The following is a 12,499-nucleotide window of genomic DNA, read 5'->3' on the forward strand; positions in this document are numbered from 1 at the left end:
TCAAATTTGATGTTTGCTGTCATCTTTATTTGTGATTACAGAAGGGAGAGGAGGTAAATAAATGTGTTTAATAGTTAACCAGAAGCTGCTTGCTTTTGTTGCCAAAAAGGAAGTCTGATCTAGTAATAGAAAACAATGGCCTAGAGAGTGAAGACTGCAATTTTAATTTAGACTGCCAGTAACCAGTTGCAGAGTTGAAGGTGACACATTCATCCAGACTTGTGTTTTGTTGTGGTTTTCTAACTTTCAGGATGGGGCCCTTACCCTAATTTCTCTGCCTTCCTGATGGAGGGGTGTGGATTCTACCTCTGATGGTTAACACAGGATATCTGTACTCCAGGTGTAATAGTTAGGCTCAGGTGTCAGCTTGGCCAGGTGATGGTGCCCAGTTTCATTGCAATGGACTTAAATCATCAGCACGTGAAATTCATCTATGGCTGATTATGTCTGGAGTCAGCTAAGGGGAGTGCCTAATGAATGAGGCTTAAAAGGAGAAGTCAAAAGAGTGAGGAGATCAGCACAGCCCAGAGCTCGGAGCTCGGAGACAGCTGAACCCAGATATTTGTGGATGCAGAAAGGAACCACCCTGGGGAAAGCTGTCTGAACCCAGAAGCCAGGAGAGGAGCCCCACAGATGTCACTCTGTGCCTTCCCAAATTAGTAAATTTATAATGAAATAAATCCCCTTTATAAAGGCCAATCCATATCAGGTGTTTTGCATTCCAACAGCTTAAGCAAACTAAAACACCAGGTTCTTTGCAGACATTATAACCTTGTGCTCTCTGCTGTTTAATGGTTTTCAAAAGCTCAGGTGTAAGAAATATTCATGTACAATTGACTGAAGCATATAAAGTTCATTTATTCCTTTCTTTATCTCTTTATATATATGTATTTCTATGTCTATAGATACACACATATAGAGGCAGATTTGTGATATGTGTATTATAGGAAATTTTTTCACAATGTTTTCATCCATTTCTTTTGATTGGTGTTTTCTTGTGTAGATTCTGTGGAACATTAGTTCCATGAGATGCTCAAAGATTAAAAACAGAAAGGGTGGCAGCCCAGTGGCTCAAATAGGAAAGATCACATTCTGTAACTGCCCCATGGAGGTTCACATGCACCTGAGAATAGTAAAGGCTCTGAGAAGTTCTGCACTAGAGAAACATGTTTCATCAATTCAAAATAGTCCATATTTTCCAAATGTTAACATCTCTGAAATAAAAATGCATCTTACTATCAATGGTTTGATCATTTATTTGGCAGACTTTTCTTTTCTTTTTTTAGTGGTATGTGAAATGTAGTGTTTTTGTGATTATCGAGTCTTAGAGTAGATAAAATATGCTATATAATTTAGCCCAGAGTTTCCCATTGAATTTTCTTTATCTCCTTTTCCTCTCTCTCCCTTTCTTTTCCCTCTTTGCTCCCCTACCCCTCTTCCCTCCCTCGCTTTCTTCTTCTTATGCCCTTGCATACATTACTTTCAAAGTGGCTGTTCCAAATACTAAATTTTGTCCAGACACAGATTCTGAGTGAATCCAAACTCAGACCATCCCGCTGTGGTCAGCCAGAGATCAGCTTTACTCATCTTTATTTGGGCCAATATCAGGACAATCCTTAGGGCCTGCCTGAGAGAGAGTTCTGTGATGTTGGTTATCGGAGTCACCGTGGTTGAGGGTCTCAGCTGCAGGTCACAGAGGGTTGCCACCCTGATGGCCAGGGGGAGGGATTTCTCACAGGTGTCAGGACCAGCAAAACTGAGGAAGAGCATGTTTCTCTCTTGCTTTTGTAATCGGGTGGTTATATTCACCCCTAACATTGGCCCAAAACTATGTGGTGTACAGTCACTCTAGCTACTCCTACTATTAACTTTTCTCTAGTCTTATTTTTTCTTGGATTTGATTCTCTTCCCTATTTTAAAAATCTTTTCTAGTATGCATATGTGTGTGTATATATATATATATATATATATATAATCATGTGTATATATGTGTATAATAAATATAACGTATTTATTCCATAAGCCTTTGAGGAATAACTGGATGTATGAGTGAATATGTGAATACTCTGCTTCAAGACTTTGTGTCCAAGACCATTTCATTCTGAGTCAGTTTCCTCTTTTGGAAATCAAGCAGATTGAAAGGAGTTGCTATGCTGGAATGAAAAGAGCTCTGGCTTGGGTAAGAAGATTCAAGTCAAGGCCCCATCTTTCCCAAACTACACATGGGACCATGGTCAAGAAACTTAAACTTCCCAAGCCTCAAAATTGCTGGTCCTTGGCAGCAATTTTGGAATGAAAGTACCCATCTCTTGATATTGCCATGGGGATTAAATTAAACACATTTTTGGCTAACTAGAGTAAGATTTTATGGTACAATCTCTAAAGTGCCATCTCGGTTCTAGTATTCTCTAAAATGTGGCAGGTGTGTTAAGGGTAACATGTTCATTGCCTTTAGCCAAAATGCCCAGTTTGTATCTTTGTGCTTATTTTGTTTTTCATTTTGGCATATGTATAAATATAGTTTCATGCATTTCTTGGCTCATTTCCTGTGAGCCTACGCGCTTTAGAATCCCTGTAAGAAAATCTCCCAGACGACAGAATGTTCTAAAGGAGCTGTATAATTATGTGGCATGGGACAAAAATAAAACTAAAAGAAGAAAACAACAACCAAACAGACCTTCACATACAGCATCCTGTCCCCTGAGGTAGCTTGGGGGAGAGAGTTGCTCACATTTCAGAACTCAGAGGATCATTTGCCTTTATGAGTCCCTTTTTTTTTAATTCCTGCATCCCAGGCCTTTTCTCTCTCCCTCCTTTCTCTCCTGCTAAAACCCAATCCTTACCAGTACCAGGAAATCACAGGGAGCCTACATTGGGATGATATGGTTAAAATCATATACATACTCACTTTTACGCACACTCATATACCTTAAAATATTATCACACCTTGAAATATTAACTCTTAGATTTAATTCCTAGCCTCACTATTGACTAGGTATATCTTCATGGTGAAGTCACTTAACCCCATGCTAGGGTTGTGCAGTGGTTTCCTATTTCTGCTATAACACATTACCACAAACTTAATGGCTTATAACAATAGAAATTTATTATCTTCCAGTCAATAGGTCAGAATTCCTCCAAAAAGCCTTCCCTTCTGGAGACATCAGGAAAGAATTTGTTCCCTTGCATTGTCCAGTTTCTGAGGCCACCTACGTCCCTTGGCTCATGGACTCTTATGCTGACTTCAAGGCCACAGGCATAGCATCTACAGATCTCTTTCCCTTGTTTCTACCTCTCTCTTTCCCTCGCTCCCTCTTCTCTGCCTCTATTGTCACCTCTCCTTCTCTGAATGTGATATTACTGCCTCCCTCCTATACTCTTATAAGAGCACTTGGATTACACTGGGCCCACCTGTTAACTCAGGGGAATCTTCCCAGCTTAAAAATTTTAATTTAATCACATCTTGCAAAGTCCCATTTGCTAGGTGAGGGAACATATTCACAGGTTTTGGGAATTAGGGTGTGGCCCTCTTTAGGATACCATTATTCTATCTATTACAGGTTGTAATAAGGAGCAAATCAGGGTGTATATTAAAAAAAACATATAACTATAAACCTCCACAAGACTCTGGGATATTAAAGGCAGGAACTGAGCCTTGCATATGCATACACACACACACACGCTGTTTGTCTGTAATAATTTCATCACAATAACTGATGCATTGATTGGCTACTGTGTGCTGGACATTATTTTATCCGTTACATATGTTACCTCACATTCTCACATCAGCTCTGTGATATGGATTATGATTAGCCTCATTTAATAGATTATGAAACTTGAGGCCTACGAAAGTTAACAGACTTGGTTAGCATCATACTGCTGTTACGTGCTACAGTCTCTATTTGCATGCAGGTCTAATTAGCCCCAAAATATGGAGTTGACATCTTGAGTCTCTGTTAAGTAAGGGGGCAAGGAATCTCAGTAATCTCAGTACATTCACCAAAGTAGAAACTATACAAGCTACATTCTCAGACTGGAATTCTGTAATATTAGGATTGATAACAAAAGGGGCTCAAAAAATCCATCTCCTTAGGAATACAAGAACAAAACAAAGCAAGCATCTACATAGCGCTTGCGTAAGAAAAATTAAACTCAATTTGCCACCTCTTTAGAAATGGTCAGTCCTAAGAGGCTGCATATCAAGCACGTGGGATACAGGCAGAGCAGTAGTCAGACCTCCATGGCATTTATTGAGAGGCAAAGAAGATTGAAAGTAAACAAATGAAGCATTCAACTCGAGAAGACAGAAGAAGAATTACAAAACAAAGTCTAATAAAGCAGAAAGAAGGAATTAATAAAAATAACTGAAATAAATGAAGAAGAAAAAGGAATCTCATCAATAAAACTTAAAAGCCTGTTCAAAGGGGAGAGAGAGAGAACACAAAATAAACAAGTTAGGAGTGAGCTGGGGGCATAACCATAGAAACACAGAAGATAAAATAAATCTAGTGAGAATATTATGTACAACTTTATCCTAATATATTTGGAAGTCTTATTTTCTTAGAAAATATAAATTACCAAGGTTGGCTCAAGATACTGTAGGAAATCTAAACAGTCAGATAACACAGAAATAAATGATGACAATGCTAAATATCTGCCACTGGAAATAAGACATTAAATCCAGATTTTATAGTTGAGTTATACCAAATCATCAAGGAATGAGTAACCTCTATCTTATATAAACTGATCCAGATTTTAAAAATGAAAGAGCAATTTTCTAATTTATCCCATATTCCTTGCTTAAATTTTAATACTCAAACAGGACAAATATATGCCCATCCACATAGAAAAATCTGGCAGATCTATTAGAACTGATGTGTTCTTTATTTTGGTAGGATGCAAGATCAAGTTACAAAAATCAGTAGTAGATTTCCTCACTATCAATAGCTAATTATAAAATATTAAGGCCAAAACAGTTCCTATTTTTGAAGTGGGAAAGACTGTAGTAATAGAAGCTATCACTCTATAAGGGCTTTCTGTACTCCACGTATATCTCATTTAATACTTACAGTGGCTCTATGAGGTTGGAACTTCTTACGGTAAACATAGGAAGTACAGAGAAGCTAAGAAGTTTGGCCAAGGTTACGCATCCTTAAGTAGTGTGATCGTTTTTGGCCTCTGCAGTCTAGATGCCAAACACATGCTTGTACCTCTAGAGTCTAGGGCCTCACGTAAATGCATATAAATGATCCCCACAAGATAACGGGCAAGACCTTTACAAAAACAAATATTCTAAAATTTTATTGAAGATTTGAAGGCACACCTGATAAATGAAAATACAAACTATGTTCCTGGGTATAAAAGGCTCCAAGCTGCAAAGTTGCTGTTTACGTCAGGACAAGATAAGCTACATGATGATCACAAATGAAGTCTCTCAAACCAGAAGCTTGCCCAGAAAAGTTTATTTCTCATTCATGCAAAGTCCACCATGAGTCAGGCAGGCCACTTCCATCCTGTAATATGCATTGGGAACACAGAGTCTCCAAGCTTGCCATAGTAGGGGAAGAGGGGGCTTGAAAATCACAGAGGAGGCTTTTTTAAAGGGCTGGCAGTGACTTGTATCACTTTAGCCTGGAATACATTGTTAATAATACAGTCACATCGTACCCCCAGCCTGACAGGAAGATTTAGATGCGTAATCTATATGTCCAAGAAGAGGACGCAGTTTGGGAAACAAGGGCATTGTCTCTGTCTCAGATGACATCAATGTCTAGCACAGAGTAGACCCTCAATGTGTAGTTCTTAAATTTTAAACTCTCCCCTGTTAAGTCTATAGATTCAATGTGATACCAACCAAAATCCCACTAGGATTTTACATGGAATTCAACATGCTGATTCTAAATTTTATCTCATGGGAAAAATTAGTAAGAACAATCCAAGAAATGTTTAAATAAAATATCAGTGGTGGTGATGAGGAGGAAATTTACTTTGCTATAGTCAAAACACACTATAAAGTTATACTAATTAAAATAGCATAGAATTATTACAGAAACAGACAGATGAATAAATAGGAACATATCAAGCCACGTATTCATAAGAATGTAGGCTATGAAAAAGATGGCATTTCAAATTAGTTAATGAAAGGATGGTTTTTGGTTAGACATTTTAAAAAATTAAATTAAAATAACCCCCTCATCATGCACGAAAATCTATTTTATACTTACTAAATAACTGAATATGAAAAAGTATATAAATATATTTTAAAATATATATAGAAGGGTATTCTATCATCTTGTGGTTGTAGTAGCATTCCTACACATTGAACAAAATTCAGAAGCAATGAAGGACCAGTTCAAATAGGTTATACATAAAAGACATCAAAAGCAAAATTTAAATCACGAAATAGAAGAAAAAATCCCAATGTATATGGCAGATGAAGAATAACTATTTAGAAGATATACAGAATATATATAAATCAATAAGGAAAAAAGCAAACATACCTCAATAGAAAAAATAGGCAAAGGTCATGAATGGACAGTCCACCGAAAAAGAAATACAAATGACCATAACATGAAAAGATGCTGAGCCTGGTCAGTAACTGGGGAGATGCAAATTCAAACAAAAACATGTTCCCCCATTCCATATTGGCAATAATGAACATGAAAAATGTGGGGAAGGGCAGTGTGACGGTGGCTCAGTGGCAGAATTCTTGCCTGCCATGCCGGAGACCCGGGTTCGAGTCCCAGTGCCTGCCCATGCACAAAAAAAAAAAAAAAAAAAAAAAAAAAATGGGGAAATGGATTCTTTCATTCATCAATGATAGGATTGTAAACTGATAGAACTTCTAAAGAGGCATTTAGTGTCTATCAAAATGTTAAAACTCATAAAACATTGAATCAGCAATCCCTTTCCCAAAAATCTATTTTATGGAAACATACACATGTACACAATGATATATGTACAGAGATCTTCATTATGGCACCATTCATCATACAAACAGCTATAAACAATTAAAATACTCATCAATAAGAATTAGTTAAAAGCTTTATGGTACATTTATGCTGTGTGATGCCAAATAACCATTAAAAAGACAGATCTAGATGTATACTGGCTTGAAATAATCTCCGAGAAATAGTATTAGGTGTAAATATGTGTCTCACCACAATGTTAGAGTTACAGTTTTGAATACATATGTATTTCACACATACATATACACGCAAATGTATGTGTGAAATACGTATATTTTCAAAACTGTAATACATGCAAATACTTTCAACACATTTAAATACATGCAGATACACACGCATGTGCGCATGCATGTGTATTTGCATGTATCTAAATGTGTTGAAAGAAACTTGGAAATGTGCAGTTAGCAGGGATGACCACTGGGATGGGAACTGCGAGTATGTGTAGAGTGGAAAATGAAGAACGTCACATTTTACTCTATAGACTTTGATAATGTTTAATCATTTACAACAAAAATGTATTTTTTTAATATTATAGAGAAAGCTTAGAAGTGTGTGTGTGTGTGTGTGTGTGTGAGAGAGAGAGAGAGAGAGAGAGAGAGAGAGAGAGAGAGAGAGAGAGAGAGAGAGGGAGGGAAAGAGGGGGAGGGAGAGAGAATATTCTACCCAGTAAACCATTTTCTCTCTGTCTTTGCTGGGACCTTCCTGGGATAAATGGATGGAACTAGGCTTTATTCAGCACTTCCGTATGCACTCACTTCATCTGCATGGGGAGGGAGTTACTTCCATGTAAAGATACTAAGAGAAGCGGAAATAGACTTGACCAATGCACTTTTGCAAATAAGTAGAAGACTAAGGCAGGGCCTCCTTCCATGAGAGTCACTGAGTCCTTTTGCAGGAGCTTGTTAGCAGCAGTGCATCAGTGCAGTGCACCAGGAATCAGGTGGCAGCAAGGAGAGACTGACATGCATCAAATGCTTCATGCATCAGATGTTCCTGCCTTTTCACTAGAGGGATCTTGGGTCATGCTTTCACCTCTGCCTTTCTGCTTCCTGCCATTTTTTGGGGTCCTGTGCCTCTAGCATCAGCTATTTGTTTCTGCAGTCTGGTTATGCTTTTCTTCCCAAACCACCTCACAGAGCCTTTCCCATCTCCCATGTGAGTTCCTGAGTCCCCTTTTGATCAGCTTATTGGAATCTCCACCTCATCCCATGGAGGAAAGGCAAATAAGAGACTGCCTGCTTCATACTCCTTCCAAGCAACACAGCCTCCCAGGGTCATATCATGCACATAGCAGCCACTGGAGTTGAAGGAGACAAGAGTAGAAAAAGATACCTTTGTTGCTAAACAGAACTGAATTTGATTGCCAAATCTGCTACTTTCTCACAGCATGACATGCTTCAATTCTTGGCTCCTCATTTTGCTCATCTGTAAACGTAAATGATGATACTTACCTTTTCATCATGGTTAGAAAATAAATATACAGAGTGCCTAGTGGATAGTATATGCTCAAATAATGGAAAATGCTGCTATTCCTATGACTATCACCACCATCACTGCTACTCTACTATAATTATTTGGTAAAGTAAATTGCAATACTTAACTGTTTTCACAGCCAATGTATTATGTGATCTCATAGAAACCTAGTAAATTAAGGTAGGATAAGAGTGTTTACTCCGTTTTACAGATGAGAAAGCTAGGATTCAAAGAGATTAAGTAACTTGTCCAAGTTCACACAGGTCAAAAGGAGTAAAGGTGACATTTGTACCAGGTCTCTCCAAATGTACAGCCCCTACTCTTGTCTGTCTTATTTATGCAATTGAACTCACTCCCCACTGCCTAGCATAGGACCATGAACTCATAGAATTCCACTTTCTAAACTGATTTTTCCTAGGTCTCTGCTCTCTCTCCCACTCCTGTCCCTCTCTAAGGGATTATTTTCCCACTATAAAATTCCAAAATTGCAAATATTATTTCCACACCCCACTCAGAAGCTGTTTGTTCCTTACAGAAGCCCCTTCCTGCCTCAGACACATGACAGGGGTCCTGGCTGTGAGGACTGGGTGATTAGAGACCAGCAGAGGCTGCTAATGGGACAGAAGCAATGGCTGCTAGTCCATGCACTGTCCATGGTCCTGGAAGGATCAACTGTGCTACAAAACGTTTTAAAACCCTGTTTTTGCTACAGTCTTCTACCTTGGTCACAGATACAGTGGGGATAGATTCTGATTTGAGAAACTAGTTGGTAATTCCCTGTGAATTGTTCTGTCATACGTTTCAAAGTCTGTGTGTGCATATAAAACAGTTCTTTAAATTTACTCTGTGTGTGGATATGCATCCTGGTTTCTCCTTCCACTCCTACAAAATGTCACAAATGACTTTCCTTGAATTTAGCAATATGCAGGATTTATGTGCTTTTCTGTAGACACCTATGCCCTAGATAGACTCCAGCCGGAATAGCTGTCTCCTTTCTTAAATTCTGCCCTGTTTGACAGGTGAGGGAGCCATGGTTTTAGGTCACTGCCAGTGGGAACATCCAAGATGCGGAGATAACTCTCAGTTCTGTTTTGTCCTACAGTTGTGTGGAGGAGTACAAGCTGGCTCCTGATGGAAAATCCTGCCTGATGCTCTCAGATGTCTGCGAGGGCCCCAAATGCCTCAAGCCTGACTCCAAATTTAACGACACCCTCTTTGGAGAGATGCTACATGGTTACAACAACCGGACCCAGCATGTGAACCAAGGCCAAGTCTTCCAGATGACCTTTAGGTATGGGGCAGACACTGTACACTTTTCTATGTCACTGACCCCACATCTGAGCAGGGAGCAGAAAGCAAAGGCACCATGGGGTAGAGGTCTGCAATACTGGCCAGCATCTCCCTGTACTCCTGATGCCTACCCCTTTCCCCTGACCTAGTCCTTATCACCCCCAACTCCTGTTTTCCTGACTCTTTTCCCGTATTTTAAATCCAAGCTTAAATCATCCTAAAAGTACAGTTTAGTGGAACAAAATTTTTAAAATATTCTTTTCAGTCTATTTAAAAAGCAAGTATTCTTTCTTGGCTCTCCAAGCAGTTAAAAAATAAAGACATTTAATGAATAGAAAATAAAGATCCCATCGCCCAGAAATATCCAGAAGTAACATTTTCCTGAACATTTTTAGAACACTTCCCCCTCACTCTATCTGTATGTATGTAGTGTGTGAAGGTGTACGCATACACACACCACATCTCAATGCAGCTGTTTAGAAAATTGCTTTTTTTTATTTTATTCCATCATATGCCAAAGTCCTCTTTCCATGTTAATGAATACTTAGGTACATGAGAAGGTAAAAGACACGACTACTCTCAAATGAAAGGAATAGAGTGGTTATCAGTTGGCCAGGTTATATTACGATTGGATGAAAGTTAAGGGTGAAAAGTTTCCCAGGGACAGTAGAAGAGGTTGAGGTTGATGTGCCTGGAGAGGAGGGTTCTTGGGTGGGATTTGGTCATGTCTCAAAATCTGAAGAAATGTGAAAAGGTTGAGCAAGGAGACTTGTTCCTTGTATAAGATGGGATTCTCTGAAAATAATTGAAAACTGTACTTTTAAATTATTTTGTAAGAAAATGAAATGGGATGCTATTTCTAAGTGGAACTCTCCCTAACATTTGATATGGTGACAGAAGTCAGAACTGGTAAGAAACATCATTATAATAGGCACATTCCCATCCCATGATCTTATTAACAATAGTCGTGATTATTGAAGGAGTGGCAATAATGGCCACCATTTATCAGGAATTACTCTATATCAACCTTTTTAGGAAGCATTTTAAATAATGATAATAATAGCAGCAGACATTAATTCAGCACATACCAAAGGCTCTTCTAAGCACTTTTCATGCATTAACTCACTTAAGCCTCACAATGGCCCTGTATGCCAGGGGCTATTGTCATTCCTTTCTATAGATGAGAAACAGAAATTTTAAGTAAATTTGCCAAGACCATCTTCCAGGAAGTGAGGGAGTCCAAATAAGACCAGTTTAGCTTCATGATTAGAACCCTTTGAGGCACTGTGGACTGTTTTCAAGTTGAAAAGTCAGCACCAGAGAGGTTAAGGGACTTCCTCAGGGTTGTTCCCTGCTGAGAGGCAGATTCAGGACTCAATTATAAGTCTGGCCGGCCCCAAGGTCTTTCTCTAATCAAACATACCCCTTTGTTTCCCATTTTATTGGTACTATTGAGACCTAGAATGGAAGCATGAATTCCATAAAATCACTCATGCATGCTTTTTGAGCACATACCATGCCCCATGTACTGTTCTGGTTTGTGGGTTCTGTTCTGATACAATGTACCATTCTGATATAATCTGGATGAGATAAAAATGGGCTCCAGACCCTGTGGTGCTTAGGGATAGTGACAGGTGGGCTGAGGAGGGAGGGTCTGATGTATTTTCTCTATAAATTGTGGCAGTACTCTGAATTCAAGGTCAAGATTTGCAGGAAAATGATTAATAATAGATCTGATTTAGACCAGAGTAGGGGAGGACATCTATTAGATTAGACAATTAAGGCTTTGGAATCTACTTTTCATAAGAGCTCTTCTTTAATACCTCAAATGTGAATAGGGGTTAGCATTGCAAAGCATTTTGAGCCAAGAAAATAGCAGGTACACATGATCTAAGATGGAAAAGAACTTGGTTGGGTTCAGGAAATGAAGAAGGTCCTGCGTGGTTGAAGCTGAGTAGGTCAGGGAAGAATGCAGGGATATGCAGCAGGAACAAGAGCAGTGGCAGATCGTGGGGGCCTTGCAGACCAACTCTTTGCTCTAGTGGCAATGGGGGAACCTTAAGAGGATTAAAGGAGGGAAGCAGGTTGTGGGGACATGGCATTTTACATCATGGCAGCCCTGTGGAAAATAAATGGGATGGGAGAGAGTGACGTGGGGGAATTGAGTAGAAAGCCAAGGGAGTTTTGGTGGCTTCAACCAGAATGACGGGAACAATACTGGAGAGGAAAGAAGATTTGGGAACCTAGTGGGGAGGTGTAATAGACAAGATTTGTTGTGTGGTTGAAGGAAAGGATAACGGTGTGGGAGAATTCAAGGGTGATCAGAGGATCTGACAGCCACACAGCAATTTAGTGACAGTTAGGCACACCAGTTCCCTGTAAAAGATTCTTTCTGCTCAGATCATCAAGAAAAGCCTGAATGACACAGTGTTGGATGAGCTATGGGAGAACTTTAAGAACAGTCTGGATGAAGTCTAGGTCTCCTTCAGTTTTGAAATTCTATGATGCTACTTTCTATCATTGTGACAGTCTGTGACACCCTGTCTTGAGGATCATGATAGAGAGAATGATGCTGCCTGGAATCTAAAAGAAAAAATAAAGAAATTGTCCCCGCCTCCAAGGAAGGAATTTACAAGCTTACAAGATGACACACACATCTAGGAAATTTAAAAAAAAAAAAAAAGAAAATTTAATTTCCAAAGTAGTCTTCCAAGAAATACCAGTTTCCCAAAGAGTTCCTATGCAAAGCTTTTTGAAAGAAATTAGGA

General features: G+C 39.0%; 1 protein-coding gene across 7 annotated transcripts in view; it reads left to right on the forward strand.

The window, feature by feature from the left end:
- Positions 1-12,499, forward strand: part of ASTN2 (astrotactin 2) — a 903,825-nt gene that overhangs the window by 559,315 nt on the left and 332,011 nt on the right. For all 7 annotated transcript variants that reach the window (XM_077143577.1, XM_077143583.1, XM_077143589.1 and 4 more), the window contains one exon: positions 9,544-9,732. In XM_077143577.1, coding sequence (XP_076999692.1) covers positions 9,544-9,732 — 189 coding nt within the window. The remainder of the gene's footprint in view (positions 1-9,543; positions 9,733-12,499) is intronic.

The sequence above is a fragment of the Tamandua tetradactyla genome, chromosome 2 (genome assembly GCF_023851605.1).
Source record: "Tamandua tetradactyla isolate mTamTet1 chromosome 2, mTamTet1.pri, whole genome shotgun sequence".
In the NCBI taxonomy this organism is placed as follows: Eukaryota; Metazoa; Chordata; class Mammalia; order Pilosa; family Myrmecophagidae; genus Tamandua; species Tamandua tetradactyla.